The sequence below is a fragment of the Rhinolophus ferrumequinum genome, chromosome 20, assembly GCF_004115265.2.
Source record: "Rhinolophus ferrumequinum isolate MPI-CBG mRhiFer1 chromosome 20, mRhiFer1_v1.p, whole genome shotgun sequence".
NCBI classification, from domain to species: Eukaryota; Metazoa; Chordata; class Mammalia; order Chiroptera; family Rhinolophidae; genus Rhinolophus; species Rhinolophus ferrumequinum.
In genome coordinates this window covers 4512282-4528783 of record NC_046303.1, presented here as the reverse complement: position 1 = coordinate 4528783, position 16502 = coordinate 4512282, and the positions used below count along the sequence as shown (strand labels likewise).

General features: G+C 44.2%; 1 protein-coding gene across 4 annotated transcripts in view; it reads right to left on the bottom strand.

The window, feature by feature from the left end:
* The window catches only part of EGFR (epidermal growth factor receptor), a 158914-nt gene that overhangs the window by 30644 nt on the left and 111768 nt on the right, over nucleotides 1-16502 (bottom strand). For all 4 annotated transcript variants that reach the window (XM_033088188.1, XM_033088189.1, XM_033088190.1 and 1 more), the window contains exons 5-15: nucleotides 15365-15433; nucleotides 14347-14465; nucleotides 12377-12518; nucleotides 10494-10610; nucleotides 8753-8879; nucleotides 8579-8652; nucleotides 7653-7743; nucleotides 5166-5365; nucleotides 4238-4370; nucleotides 2184-2274; nucleotides 1009-1166 (exon numbers count right to left, since the gene is read on the bottom strand). In XM_033088188.1, the coding sequence (XP_032944079.1) occupies nucleotides 1009-1166; nucleotides 2184-2274; nucleotides 4238-4370; nucleotides 5166-5365; nucleotides 7653-7743; nucleotides 8579-8652; nucleotides 8753-8879; nucleotides 10494-10610; nucleotides 12377-12518; nucleotides 14347-14465; nucleotides 15365-15433 (1321 nt within the window). The remainder of the gene's footprint in view (nucleotides 1-1008; nucleotides 1167-2183; nucleotides 2275-4237; nucleotides 4371-5165; nucleotides 5366-7652; nucleotides 7744-8578; nucleotides 8653-8752; nucleotides 8880-10493; nucleotides 10611-12376; nucleotides 12519-14346; nucleotides 14466-15364; nucleotides 15434-16502) is intronic.

Here is a 16502-nt window from a genome sequence, read left to right as displayed (position 1 = left end):
CAGCATGCTGATGTACCCAAAGGGAGAAAATGAAAAATCCTCAGTTGCTCCCAACGAGGTATTTGATAAAACTCGTCATTACCACCAGCACTGGCACCAATGCCACCTCTGTCACCTGCATTCACTGTTATTACTGCCTAATTACCAGCGTGTTTCTGTCAGTGCATTGCTGATTGAAAGCTCATGTATTCCAGGCACTATTTCAAGTACAATGAACGTATTAACTCAAGATCACAGAAATCCTGTGAGCTATGCAGCATTAATATCCTAATTGACGGATAAGGAAAGTGAGGCACAGAGAGGTTAAGACAGTTGCCCAAAGCCACATAGCTAGTAAGAGATGGAGGCAGAGAAGAAAGAATAACCAGTTCCAAATAAGGTTGAAGATTATGACATATATACAAGGAAATGTGAAATACTATATATGACACTCAACTTCTCTTTCTGATCACCAAATTGATCATTTTAGTAAATAAGATACAGACATGTAAAGCATGTCTGCTAATTGCAGTCAAAATAGTTTTAATTTACTTAGTAATAGCTCAGCCAGCCATAACTAGCTGAAAGAAAAAAGTGTCTTTAAGCAGCATTCCAGGAAAGGCTACCTTCTAATAATGGCAGAACAAAAATAAAAGATTCCCACATGAATCCCCGTTATCTGGAAAGACACGGAGGAACTTTGGAGACCTGGCAGGACCTCTGCTGTCATTCCATCTGTCACTTACACTTATTTGAATGCGCTAGCATTGCAGCACAGACCCCTGGCACGATAAACATCGTGAGAGGCTGACAGGCATTCCTACCAGGACCAAGAGCTGCCCGTCAGCGTGTTCTTGCTGCTGCCATGGCCCTAGGGCCAAGACACCCAAAGCAACTGACTCAGCTACACACCGCTTCGTGTATTGCCTGGACATATTGGAGATATTTTCAATCTATGAATTTGCAAAAGAGCAAAACACACATTTTGTTCTTCTGCTTTTTTTCCCTAGGGCCAGAACTTCCACTTACCCGTAGGTACAGTTTGGATGGCACAGGTGACACACGTGATTGGCATCTGAAAACTTCCAGACCAGCGTGTTGTTTTCTCCCATGATCCCAGCCGGGCAGGTCTTGACACAGTGAGGTCCGTCAATGTAGTGGGCACACTTCACACAGTTGTCTGGTCCCTGCACCAATGTGGAGAAATACACTTATGTGTGTCTCTGTTTTTTGCAAAATGGAAGCCACTTTTTACCTAAAATACTTATTGTGAAAAAAAAATCAAATAATATAGAAGTTCTTAGAGTTGAAAACAAGTTTGCCTGTGACTGGGCTTACCTGATATGACCACTGTTAACAGATTAGTATAAAGTCTTCCTGACTTTAAATACATATAATATATATAAACATGGAAGAAACCAAACTACATGGTTTATTACTTTGGACTTCATACTTGGGCATCTTGCCTTGCCAAAACAATCTTGATTGGCCTTTATGTCTATTTATACCCGTGTTGGTCAGACAGACTTCCTTGCACATCACATTGGATGTTAAAGGGAGCCTCCTGGGGAGCAAGACTTGTGGAGGCAAATTGAAGAACACCTCCGTCTACGTCTGTCCAGTGAGAAGGGGGCAAGTGCATGTGCAGTGGCTCCTGCCTAATTAACTGTGGATCATGCCACATTTCATTCTATTTGTCAGACATGGAATGCTGAATTCTCACTTACGCTCTCTAAACGATTATTACTGAACATGTAACTATGAAAGTGAATTTCAAAAAGCTTTGCTAGGTGTTTCTTTAAAAATCCTTCAAGTAATTCTAAACTCATATGAAGGAAGAATTTGGTGACGTTTGGTTAAAATGATAAGGCAATGATGACAGAGGTCAGGAACAGCAGACACCGGCTGACAGAACCCCCAACCCACCACAGGCTTCCTTGTGTTGGGGGGAGAGCAGTCGGCAGTAAGTTTGAGGACGTGGGACAGAAAAGGTGATGCTCGTGCCAGCAGGTTGTGTGAGGACTTCAGTGCAATTGCAGCCCCTCTGACCCAGCTGTGAGAGTGCACGGCCTCTTGTTTGGGAAGTGGGCTGAGGTGGCAGTCCTTAGCAGCTACCGGGTGACATTGGGTCATCGCCGGCGTTCTACACCTGCAAGGACTTTTCCCTATGACAGTGAGTGAATAACATCAAATGTGCTGCTCACGTGTCCCGTGCAGGTTACGTTCATGGTCTGGGGCAGGCATTCCGGATGGCACTGTATGCACTCGGAATTCTCCATAAACTCCCTGGGTTCGCTGAGAGAGAGAAGAGAGGAAATTGATCAGTGCCGTCCCTGGAGACCTGGCATCAGAACGCTGTGTGGTTACAACAGCCGGAGTCGACCTGTTGGAAATTTCAGGTGACACTAACCACCTCTCTCAGAAATTCACCACAATTTCAGGGAAAAGGCCAACGGTCCGGGATCTGGACTATACCGTAATATGATAACCTGATTCTAACTGAATTCTTGGTCATTTTCTCCTGGATTAGAGAGATCAGCTTCATCTAGAATCAAAACACCTTCCCTCCATTTTTCTATAGGCACAATTTTTGTATATTTAGGTAAGCAAGACAACAAATGGAAAAAAGAAAAGAGTTCTTGAGAGGGACCCCCTGCACTGTCAGATTCATGGATATTTAAAGCTAAGCTGAAAAGAAATGGTAGCTGCAGACTAACACATGCAGGAAAAGGAAGAGGAGGTATTCACGTCTGCTCAATGGTTATCACAAAACACAACAAGTATGGAGCACAGGTGTGAAGCATTTTGCCTGTAATGTGATGTACAGATGAACGGGAAGCAGGATGTTTGACTGAACAGAAAATGGTTGTGACAGTTGTTAAGAAGACTGAAATCTGACTGGTAATTCACTGTAGGTCTTCACGCCAGGCAGGGAACAAGGAATGTTGACACCCGCAAATGTGTTCCGTGAGTCCTCCTATTCAGACAAAGGCCATCGCTTAAACCAAATATGCCGCATTAGTTTTTTTCTATGCTTCTTTTTGGGGTTCTCACGCCTGCTGAAGGAGCCAGCCTTGCCCAGGGGGCCGGTGCTGCCGGACACCAGGGTTCTCCAGCAGAAAGACACGGGCACCACTGACTGACGTGGTTATTTGAATTACCTCGTCTCTTTAAAGACAACTGAAAACTAAAAACATGAGCGCAGTGTCTATTTGCAGCAGTAAGAATTGCACCAATATTCCTTACTTGTTGAAACGGCACTATTAATTATACAAATTACTCTGCTTAATGAGCTTATCAGTTAAAGGCTTCCTACAGAACTGAACTTGGTTTGCTCATCTTGCTCCTAAATATTTCTGGATCCAAACTGTGGCCTAAGTCCTGATAGTGAAACAGGAAGAAAGATTTCCTATAGTCATCTGTAATTCCCCTGCCTCTTCCCTATCACAAAATTTCCCTTTTCCTTTAAAAAAATTTTCTTTTAAGTTAAAATTTATTGGGGTGACGATGGTTAGTAAAATTACATAGGCTTCAAGTGTACAATTCTGTGCTAAGCCTATATATCACATTGTGTGTTCACCACTGACGTGTCAGTTCTCCTTCCATCACCATATATTTGACCCCATTTTGCCCTGCCAGTCTCCATTCAATTTTACTTTCCTGTTAATCTGTTTTCAGTCATTATTTGTGGTCATTCAAAGCTTTACACTAATATTAAGATTCCCATAGAATTGACAGACTGTAATTCTTACTGATGGCAAATTAACTCAACAAGCATTACATGATTGTTTATTTCTTTGTCCATCGTTATATTTTAAGTTATTTGTACTGCTCACTGTTTCTTAAAACAGTTTCTTAAAATAGAACATAAAACAAAAATTAACCAGGAACTGTAATATATTTTGACACATCAGGAATAGTGTGCTGCAAAGGAAAGGCCAAATGGCAATAGTCTGGGCCATATGGACCATTTATGACCGTTTATCTTGGGAGCTTTGTGCAGCTTAGATACATAAGGTATTTCCAGAACTAGAGACTATATGTTATTGGATTGGATTAAGTAATGAAAAGAGTTTGTTCATTTCCTTTTGTGATTAACAGTTGTCAACAAACCAAACAACCAGGTAACAAAAAAAAAAAAAAAAAAGGGAAAGGGTAAAAAGCAAGATTCAAATTGAATAACTATAAACCTATAAAACCAATCCTGTCTTTTTTTTTTTTAACCAAAACAAAAGGATTAAACAAAATAGCGTCTTACCCCTCCAGAATGTTGCATTTCTCCACACATTCCTTGTCACGGCTGACGTTTCGGCAGGACACGCAGTCCTTGGGATCTGGGCCCCAGCAGCCCTCTGACGAGCATAACGGGTGGCAGACATGGCCCATGGCCTCTGAGAAGACACAGTGAGCCACCAGCAGTCAGTTATGCAAGAGAGACCAGTCGTGCTTGCTGATGAATGTCACAGCTGAAGGTGTCTGTAGGGAGGGTTTGCTTGTGGCTGTGTGCCATGTGTAGGCGCTATGCCAAGGGTTTTACACACAGACTTGCATTTAATTCCCTCAACAGCACTATTATGTGGGAATGATTATTGTCTCCATTTCATGGATGAGGAAGCCAGAGCCTAAAGATATTAAGTAGACTGATGAAGGTCTCAAAGCTAGGAAGGACTAGAGCCAGGATTTGAACTCAGATCTGCTTCGTCCAGTGGCCAGGGTCTCAGCACAAGACAACAGCCAGCTTTTGATGGTTTTCAAAAGCTGGCTATGGCTCTAAACACAGAATAAGAAATGCCAACGTAAAATGTTCACCCCATTGTGTGTGTGTGTGTGTGTGTGTGTGTGTGTGTGTGTGTGAGCTATGGTCGTTAGAGGCTGAAATGAACAGGGAGGAACCTATAGCTAAAAGGTAATATAATTAATACTAAATTTAGTTCTGTAAATCACAAATAATTGACAGCTTAAATCTTAAGGCAAATTTATCGTATGAAATGAGAATGATCTAGAAACAATTCTGATGAACTTCACATGATAACTTCACAATGAGGAATATACAGACTCCTTTTAATTGGCTTCTTTAGGAATGAGAAAAGTAATTTAAATGCTTGGGAATGGCCCTTCAGTATTCTCCATCAAAATAAATGACCCATTGGAACCATGTGCACAATCAAACCAAAGTGATTACTTACTGCAATCGTTTGTATTCTTATTGCCTACAATCTTGGTTTTCTGACTTGAGGTCCCAAAGAGTTTTTTCCAGTTTATCGTGTCTGCGTAGCACAGTTTTTGGTTTCCAGAAATGATCACATCTCCATCGCTTATCTCCTTGAGGGAGCGTAATCCCAAGGATGTTATGTGTAGGCCAACAACCGCAAGAGAAAACTGACCGCTACATTGGAGAGAAGAGAACTAACGTGAAAAATTATGAAAGTAGAACGCCACCAAAACATTCATTTTGTGTTTTCTGGACCACTTTTGAGTTACTACAGACTGCCTTCCAGTGGTCATAAGTCACATTGTGAAAGGTATGTATTGGAACTTTTGAAAATTGCAAGTGTTTTTTCAGCTCCTCCAGGGAAAAGCTAGTTCCCTTGTTCTTGTAGTATCTTTAATCCCAGTGGCAGACTGGGGCTGAATAAATGCCTTAATGTCATTTTATTTACTGCATTTTTATTTTGCCTGGGAATTGTGAACATGTTTTCACCTCTCAAACATTCAAATAGACTTCAAAAGTCATAGGTCCATTTTTCCTTCCTTCCTTCCTTCCTTCCTTCCTTCCTTCCTTCCTTCCTTCCTTCCTTCCTTCCTTCCTTCCTTCCTTCTGTCTATCCACCCACCCATCCATCCATCCATGCATGTATTTATTGAACAAAGATTTGAAGTAGTATGTGACTAATTCTATGTAGGTTATATGTGTATATCCTTCTCTCAAGAAACCCGTTGTCTAGTGGGGATACAATCACATGAGCAGGTAATTTTAACCTGGCGCCATGAGTATAGTGGTAACGGGAGCCATGGAAGCAAAGCGGATGAGGATCCTACAAAGTGATCTGATCAATACATGTTCCTTGAGTGACTAGATGAAAGTTATTCAGATTAAAGGGAGGGAAGCCTTGAACCACCTGCAGGAGCAGGAAGGCAAGAATGTACGTGACAGGTGCTGACATGTACTGTGGAGCAGCAATGTGGAGGCAGGGAGGCCCGAGAGAGGGCCCCAGGGAGGGTGGGAGAGGCCAGGGCATGGGACCTTGGTTACCGTGGGAAGGAGCTCGGGGCTGTTTGCAGACGTGGGGAAGCACAGGAAGGGGACATGAGTTCTTAGGAAGCTCACTGGACATCAAGACAGGAAGTGAGCCGGTTGAGACAGTAGTGATTGAAGAGACTTCATTAAGGCACGAGATGACAGAAGCTCAGAGTACAATTTGGAGACTCCTCTCCTTTCTCTTTCTCTCCCCAACTCTTCCTTCCCTTTCTTCCTGCAACCTAGCTCCTGGGAAAAGAGAGGGGCCCTGAAAGGAGACCTACACCGCTGCTGTGAGGACGCCTCCCCCAACACGTGCCCAGGAAGCCAAGACACTGGGGACAGTGCCGGGGTCTTCCTTGCAGGGCAGGCCTGGCTTTGGTGAGCCGCAGCCTGGAACCAGTGGTCACCCTGCCCAGAAATCTGTGTGTCACTGCACTTCTCAAGAAATGTGAAAAGAAAAAAATTAATCCTTCTCTTGTTTAAACCCTTAAAATGAAGCCTAAGGTACACACCAGTCACCCCCAAAAACCTGATCTAAACCTCTCATCTCTGGATGAACCTTGGGCAAAAGAACTATTTCTGAGGACGCAGCACAGAGGAGTCTTTCTGGGCAACAGTGTCAGCTGCGTGTCAGTGTCGGAAATGCAGAGCCAACAGTGTTTGGAAAGCAATGGTTAGTTAACATGTTCCGCGTTCTGATTTTCTTTAATAGTGTGCAATATTATGTAGTCCTTTTAGGGATCAATTATGGGGAACACTTCTCAGAACCAGACTGTTTCCAAGGCACGTTTGACCAAGAGATTCCCAAGTTCCTCCTCACCATAAAATTCATTATTATACTTATTATGTTGAAGATGCTTATTTGTGTGTGTGTGTGTGTGTGTGTGTATTTCACTGTTAGAGTTGGAAATGTGGAAATGCTGAAAGAGACATTTAATGTTCAAAAGCCTCTCCAATCTTCCTGATATGATGTGCCAATAAGGACATGTCACCTCAGTGCTATTCTTAAAACCAAAAATGCATAACCTCAATCAAATCTTGAGAAAACATCCGCCATTCTACCAAATGCCTGAGAGTACTTTTTGAAAATATCCAGGCCATGAAAGATAAGGAAAGAATAGGGACAGTTATAGATTGCAAGGGACTAAGGCGATGTAAATGTCGTGTGTGGTGCTGGATTGGACACAGAGGCAGAAGAAGGCATTCACAGAAAAGCTGGTAAAATCCAAATAAAGTCTGTAGTTTTAGTGAAACAGTGCTGTGCCAACGCTGATTTCTTCATTTTGACACTTGTCCCATGCTTACGTAAGATGTGAACACGAGGGGACATCTGGTGAACTCCCTGTGGCATCTTTGCAAGATTTCTGTACATCTTACTTCAAAATAAAAGTCTTAGAAAGAATCTGCCAGGCTCTGGCTGGGGTCAACTCACTGTTGCTTTGTCCTGCCTCGGATAATCTCCAGGTTCTCGAAAGCGTGAAGGTCGGTTCTGTTTTCTGGCCAGGCCTGAATCAGCAAAAACCCTGTGGGGCAGAAGGAAGGTTCAGACACACACTTAGAAATTTCTTTTTTGTATGAGACATTATTATAGGATTCTCAGGAGGCTGTAGCATGAGCAGGAAGTGTGAACATTTGATTCTTCTTGTCATCGTCACCCAGTATGTACACACACAGACATACACGCGAGCCAAGGACAGCTGTACAATGGGCCTCCTGCATCCCCCATGGAGTTCCCACCCCCAACCCCCACCAAGCAGGTGTCCCGTGTGCTGCAGCCCCGATGGCCTCATTGGGCTCGGTACTGGGTTCCTCCAAACAGCTTCCTGCTTGATAGTGATGAAGTGGCCATGTATTGAGCTGTGTTTGCACACAAGGAGATTTGCCTATTTTCCTTCTTGAGTTCCAATCCCGAAACCATTCTTGTTATTTGGGTCAAATTGTTCCCTTTTTAGGGATGAAGGACGTGGGGCTCTGATGGCAGTCATGGACCTGAGACCTGTCAGTGAGGACCAGGGATGTGAAGTCTCGTCCACGAGGCTTGCAAGCCCTGCTGCCCCCCACTGTTTTACCTGCCTCGTCCCTCATGGGCCGTCTGGACGGCTGGCCTGGGCTGGGAGGCAAGGCGCTAGCTACGTTCACACACAGTCGGGAAGGACCCGAGTCTTTGCTCATAGTGTTCACCCGTCACAGGCAGGGGAAATTGCATTTTTGAAAACTATCAAAGAACTAATTACTCATTAACGGTAGCACGTCAGAAGAAATGGTTTTATGCCAAAGAGAAGAAAATGCGTCTAAAAGCTCTCTCTAGAAAAGACAGATTTCCCACGGATGTTCCGATGACATGTCTACAGCACGCACCTGTGATTTCCTTCACAGTTTTTAGAATATCCAGTTCCTTCGGATCTAGGGGTGGAGTATGTGTGAAGGAGTCACTGAAACAAGTAACAGAATGGTGAGTGATTAACAGTGTCCCGTGGACAAAGCACACTTTGGTTTTCTTTACCTACACGGGTAACGCAGTCTGGCACTTACCCCTTAAACGCCACCGGGAGGATGTGGAGATCCCCACTGATGGCAGTGCAATTTTTGAAGTGCTTGATATTTGTAGCGTTTATGGAAAGTGTGTCCTTAAATTCACCAATTCCTATTCCGTTGCAAACTGTGAAGAGAAAGGAGATGTTTATTCCATTCACATGTGTTGAATTAAGCTAGGGTTCCACAGGCAGAGAGCAGGAAAGGAGGGATAGCCGTGAGAACTGTCATCGCCATGCCATCATTCATTCACTCAACAAACAGTGAGGGAGAGCCCGCTAGGTACCAGGAGCCGTGGCGGGGTTTGGGGTTGCAGGAGTTAGAGAAGGAGACGCCGTTACTGTCCTCCCTGCACTGCGTTCTCCTCATTATTTCCCAGTCTAATGGCTCCTAACAACTCTGTTTCCTGTCCACAGCGGTGCAATCCACCCGCTGCTGTGGGTCCTGGTCTGTGCACGGCTCCCACTGCTATTTCCCTCACTCAGCCCTCACCACGTTTCCATCGTCCTAACCTGGGTTGCAGCTTCGTCTTCTCCTCCAAGAAAAATTACACATAGTTTTTTTTAATTATGAATAAGATGCGTTCATTTAAGAAAATGCTGAGAACAGAATAAAGAGGAACAACGTCACCAGCAATTCCATTATTTATCGTTAGTATTTCAGAAAATTCCACGGTTATATCACACTAGATACGTAGTATTTTGTGTTTTTTCCCCTACTTATTATGCTGTGAACTTTTGTCCTATCATTAAAGACATTCACATACGTGATTTGTAATGGCTGCCTGATATTACATCCCAGGAAATACTGTAATGACTTTCATCAGATAATTCACCTGGTTTTCTTCCATGGTGTTTACTTCAGTCAAACGCTTTGATCTGTGTCCTACTGCTACGTCAGTCTCAGATACCCTTTCCTGGACTCTGAGCTCATTTGTTAATTTATATCCACTCCTGAATTTCCATCTCAAATGCCCCTCTATCCTAAACCTGTGGCCTAGGATCTTCACAACATCAGGTCACAGAAGAGAAAAGGAAACAGGGGTGGGGTGGGGTACGCTGAGAAATGGTTCTTAATTAATGAAGAGTGCAGAGACAGCACATCCAAATGAAATCCACAAGCCTTGACTGGATTCTGGATTGAAAAACAGCTAAATATGACTTATTGGGAGAGCAGAGAGAAGTTTGAATTAATACTGTAAAGTAGTATTGCGTCGATGTTCAGCTCGGGATGAGTGTGAAACTGTCCTGCGTTACCTGGGAGAATGTCCCCGTTTGCAGGAAACTAGGCTGACATATGTAAGAGTGAAATGTGATAATACCTGTAATCATCACACGGTTCAGAAAAGAACCACACATACACATGTACGCATGCACCCGTACACGTACGCCACATACATAAACGCAAACTTGGAGAGAGTGAGAGCAACGCGGCAAGATATTAAAAACTGGTGAATTTATTGGAAGGACAGATGGATGTTCATTGTACAATTATTGCACCATTTGGGGGTGTTTGAAAATGTTCAGAATAAAACATGAAGTGAAGGATAAACAGGGATAAATTGACCAGGGGGATATTTCAAGAACAGGGCATAATATAAAGGAAGGAACAAATTTCTGAGCCTGAAGGAAGAGATTTACTCAAATCTGTGCTAAGTGAAGGCTGAGGGGGCCTGGTGGGGCCCAGAGAACCCAGTGTCAGACCAGAGGAAAGCCTATCCCAAGAAGGCCGAGGCTCCTACCTTTGCGACAGGGCCCTTCGCACTTTTTACATTTGCGGACCCCATCTTCCTCCACCTCGTAGCTGTCAGAGCTGCAGGCACGGACGCACGACCCGTGGTCTGTCACCACATAGTTCCCTGGGGGAGAGACAACAAAAGGAAGGTGGTGAAAGCAGTACCAGGTGTGGCTGGGTCTCATGTCCTGTAACGAAGCTGATGAAAAGGGCCCATGAGCCTCTGGCTTTGTTTATTTCAAGGACAAAGAATGAAAGGCTACAAATTGAAAAGGATTTGAGTTCAAGAGTTTTCATAGCTTTCCAGACCATGATGTGGAGAAACAAAGATATTTCATCACAGGCGGGAAACAGATGTGTAAGAGAGGGAAAAAACACCGTGCTTGCTCCCAAGTTTAAAACACTTCTTCGCAGCTCACGTTTTTCTGTAAGGTTTACCTTCAGGACTTACGGTTAAAGCTTGAATGTTTATTAAAAATACTGTGTTTCCCCAAAAATAAGACTTAGCCGGACATTCAGTTCTAAAGCGTCTTTTGGAGCAAAAATTAATATAAGACCAGGTTCTTATTTTACTATAAGATCCGGTCTTATATAACATAACATAACATAACATAACATAACATAACATAACATAACATAACACAATAACATAATAATACCAGATCTTATTTAAGTTTTGCTCCAAAAGACGCATTACAGCTGATGTCCCAGATAGGTCTTATTTTTGGGGAAACCAGTAAATGAACCTAAACAAAGTCACTCTCCTGTCCATGCAGGTACATTTCAGGTTGCATTTAATTTCTGGGGCTGACACCTCACTTGCGTGGTCCCCTCCTGCCTGGTGGACCACCTGGTTTTGTGTCAAGCCTCCCCTCACTCTTGAACTAATTTGTGTTAATATTAACACAAACATTAATATTCTTCAGCAGGTGTCTATGCTCCTGTTTTGACCACCTCAAGTAGATCTTCAAACATAGTCCCTGGCCATCGTCTTCCGTGAGTTGTTTGCTTTATCCCTCTTAGGCTCTGAGTGTTCTGTGGATTTCAAAACTCTACGTATTAAGCACTCTCTCAGACATTATATGTATGTCATAACTGAGATAGTTTTTCTTTACCTTAGCTTGTCATTTACCTCACAATAGCTTTTTATTAGATCTGTGTGTTATTTTTTTCTGTACAGAATTTTAAGATTTTCATCCCCACACAACTGCTACGGCAAATTATCCCTCATAATTGCTCTTAGAATTTTTTTTCTTAATCTCCCATCCTAGAAATCAAGATGGGTTTCTTTAATTAGACAACACTATGCTTTCTCTATTAGGAAATAATTCATGTCGCCATTTCCATAAACACAATGGCCGCCAATAGACTGCAAATACAAAGGTGCAAAACACAGCCCAAAGAATTAAAACAACAAACAAAACTCCCCTGCAGGGCACAACTTTCACCAGAATTGCAGCCACTAAACAAAGCAGGTCTTGTGACATACTCTCTAATTTAGGTCTATTAAATACCTGGTTGGTACAAGAGCCAAACAGTGAAAGGGTCCAATGGCCATGGTGTGTGTGCCAATGAGATCGCTGAATATTCTGGACTAACACAGCAGGACCTCAGTTCTGGGGGCTGCACAACAGGTGTGTTTCCTGTCCAGGCCACCATCGCAAGAGAAATGCTAATGAACAAAAGACAGCAGCCATCACCTGTCACCTGGGGCAGCGACCTACCCCTCACATGCACTCCGATAGGCTAGGCCCCTAGTTATATGCCCGACAATGAGGCAAACACACCGACACAAATACTACCGGAGACAGGGGCTCACGGATTCCAGCACGAGACAAAACAGGAAACCGATGCCTGATAAATAAAGGGTTTCTTATACGATGCACTCACGGGGGCATTTCTTCACACAGGTGGCGCCAAAGCTGTATTTTCCCTCTGAGTTGACGTCCATCTGGTAGGTGGTGGGGTTGTAGAGCATGAGTGGTGGGCAAGTGTCCTTGCAGGTGGCTTCATCTCGGAACCTGCGGCAGACCTGTGTAAGAAAGAATATGAACGGGAGCACTTTAGAAGGGAATCAGAGCTGCCGCCCAGAGGAACTGCCCGGCATGTCTCATGCCTCAAACCTTCAGGATGTTAAAACGGGGCAAAATAACCTTTGGCCCTAAAGCAACATTGTGCCCCAAAGAACTGTTTGCAAAGAAAACAAATAGATATTATAACTACTGGGCTGAAAATTAAAAACGCTGTTTAGAATGAGTGTCACTATGTTGTTATCTGCACCAATAGAAATCCTTTCTTCCGTGAACGCAACTGCCCCCTTCCCTTTCTCATGGATACCCCTTGCCTTTGTCTCCTAATCGGAACACCGTTTGGGCTTCTGCCTGAATCATGCATCCCCAATAGCTATTCTTTCTTTTGATCTCAAATAAATGCTTGTTGCCTCTTATTTTGAAAAACCTTTGACGTTTAGTGTAACATCTGTCACAGGACGGATGACACGTGCTGGTCAAGTTGATCAGGGACACTCAGCACTGTTCTGATTCCGTCAGAAAGCTCAGATAACAGTTCTTAATGTTCAGATGTTCAAGTAGAGCTGAAAAATCTACCAAAGTACTTTCAATACAGTTGAAAGACCTTTCTCTTAAAAGCACGGTTTTTCCTAAATATACTCTCCCAGCTATGATACTCTGGATTATGATGATATGAAAATACGTCTCTTTCTTAACTGACAAAATGAAAGGAGTTCTTACACTAGGGTGGTAACTATGGAGGGACATTCTTTTTAAACTCCATTTACACTGGGTTCCTTTATAAAGAACGCTGGAGGATATGTTTTAGAATCTATTGCCACACTGCAGAAAACCTCGCTGAGGAAGGGTGGCATGCAGAAAGGACCAGACCAAAGACAGTGGTGGCTTGAAGAATTGCATGCCGTATTTCCCCTCCAGCTGCGCCTTAGAATCAGCCCAGATCAGCTGAGTCAAAATCCTGGGCCAGGTGCAGCCTTTGGAATTTTAAAACCTCCCCGTCTCTGAAATCAGTCTTTTGGATTCCACCTCAGGCGGGTGTCCTTGTCTGGAAGCGATGAGGGTCTCATCACACTCGGTCCTGACTCCAGGACTCACATCTGCCAGCCCTGGAGTCCCCAACACTTCTCACAATCAAGGTGCAGCCTACGTGTGGCATCCATAGCCCACACGTCGAGCAAGGCTTTTGTTAGAGCTTTCTGCAGAAACAGGACAAAAGTGAGCACTTCAAGACCCTTTGGGGGGGCGGGGGAGCAGGCAGAAGGCATCTGGGCTGTGGTAGAAAGAGCAGAAGTGGTGCATGAGGTCCAAACGGAGTCCCAGCCGTGCCACTCAAGATCTGTGTGGTGCTGGGCGGGTCTCTTAACATCTCTATGTATATTTCAGGGGCCTTTACAGTGTCAACTCCCTAGGTTTGTAGTGAGAATTAGTGAGACCACAAATGGTGTGATGATGCAGCTGCTGCCACAGCCAACATCACTGCCAAGTGACTCGTATTTATGCTCATTCTGTGCCCCTGGCCTAGTGAGGAATGTCACGTGCATTATTCCATTTAGACCACTTAGCAGATAGGTACTCTAACAGAGCGGTCCCAGAATTTGCCGAAGGTCACAAAATAAGTGGTGAAGGCAGGACAATGAAAGGTGCTTTGTTACCTGGCAAAGGACAACATCCTTGCTGCTGCTACTGCAAACGCTAATCGATACATTGCAACCACAGGGAGCTCCTCGAGACCCTGGGGCAGAGAAGCCCCATACAGTGGTGGATGGGCGCAGCGCAAAGCGCCTGCAGGCCCCACACCATGGAGTGGAGGCTACAAGAAGCGGGTCTTACCAGGCAGTCGCTCTCCCGGGGCCCCGTGCAGCCGGCTGCACACTGGTTGTGGCAGCAGTCGCTGGGGGACTTGCCACGACAGCGTCCTGAACACTGCTGGGCGCAGATGAGTTTGGTCACTGCAAAGGAGCAAAGGTCACTTGTGAGCTGAAGAGTGGGGACGATGGAAACGTGATCCCCGGGGACCTTGCAAAGCACTTGCAAACAGTGGATGAAAAAGTGAACAGAAGGATGGATTTAGTGATTCTGAGGCTTGTGAAAGTCCCCAAACCGTCACATTCTGCCAGATTCAATCGAATCACGATTTTTCTTTATTGCGCTTCTGGATTATGTGTTTTCCCCCCTATTTATTTTTAATCACTTAGGAGCACTGACTAGATCAAGCCTAGACTTTTAGGCCGGCTAAATACTAGATACTGGTTAGAACTGAGTTCTGGGGTAACACAGAAAGCACATACGAACAGCAGAAATGCATGCCGGGAAGTGGTGTTTAAAGGGACGTCACAGTCATGTCACATAACAGATGATCTGTTAAGGACAGACGGTCAGCTTTTAAGCTGACCTGTCCCCAGATTCCTTGGCCATCCATGCTCCTACACTAGGATTCCTGAAGGAAAAAAAAAAACCCTTTTGAATAAAGTGACTTATGCTTCTATGTAGGTGGGTATCAAAGATGGGGAAGGGTGAGGAAACAAGACGTATAGTGACTCAGGTAACACAGACAAGTCTTCCATTTCCAGGAAAATCTGCCAAACAGTGTTCAGAGAGAATGACTGGTATATGGGCCACTGGCTTTCACTTACTTACGACAGGCTGCAGTGCCCCAAATAGCCCACACTGGATTAACCGCTGGCAGGGAGATTTGCAGGACTGTCATTCACAGGACAGACAGCTAACATCCGGCCTTACAGTCAAGATTGCTTTTTGGAGTCTTCAAAGGGAAAACCAACATAAGCAGCTAAGCGTAAGGGGGAGGAGGTGGCCACAGATTTATCTGAAACTCTGCTCACTGACTTACGTTTCTGACAGTTTTCCTTTCCCGCTCCCCAGCAGCTTCCATTGGGACAACTTGGGTCACACTTTTGGCCTAAAATATAAGAGTAATAGTTAAATTCCTTATCTTAGTGAAAGGGAACAAATGACAAGAAACTAATGGCCCCCTTTCTAAGACCCTAAGCAATGTAACATTTTAGGAACGAGGAATAGCTTTCTACTTTCTTATTCTCTGTTTGTTCCGCTGGTTGGTTTGTAAGATGATTTAAAAGACTCTCATAAGAAAGAAAAAGATGAACCACGAACTGCTTTTATTTACATTTCAGCCGTGGAAACTGAGGCAGTGATGATGGACTTGTCACAGGCCACAAAAACTGAGATTTTACTGAACTCAAGGGTTCAGATTTCAAACGTGCTCAGGCCTGGTGAATTTTCCAGCATCTCCCACAATAATATTGAGTATCTAACCTGGAGGGGTAGGTATGCACCCGCTACACTTTTGCTATGTCCCATCGTGAGAGACTGGATGGGTGAGTCGTCCGGCGGAGTTGGGCTCCTGCAACTACAAACTCCTGGACTCTAGCCAGAGAGAGGCACAGATGTGGCACAAAGGGGGAAATGTCCACAGGGTGTATCACGTTGTTGATTGTCTAAAACCTCAGCTATTAATTTGCAAGCTACTGTCTGAAAATGTTGATCAGTCAATTTTTGCAGTTTTTATAAATGATGGTCAACGACAAATTACAGCTACAACAGCACTGAATCTCATTAGTTGCATTTAGTTTTTATTGACATCAAGAAATCTGAAGACCAAAGTGTTCTATTGGTAGGTGGCGATCAGGCTGACCACCCAATTTGTTAAAAAGCGAGCAGCCTTGCCACTATCTTTCACTGCAAAGACACAGTAACCTGAAGAAGTTGATCTGTGTCCCCAAGTCTCCCCCACTCAGCAGAGTTTAGTCTCTGGAAGAATGTATAATAGATGTCAAGTGCAAGAGCTGATGATACACCAAGTGATTGTCGGAGCAGGACACCCCGTGAATGACAGACAGTTTCGACAGTCACCCGCAGGGGGGTAGGGCCTGAATGTGAGGCTGATGAAAGATGGCGAGGCTGAAGCCTGAATGGATGAGGCTGTCCGTTGCAAAGGAAGAGAGACCAGA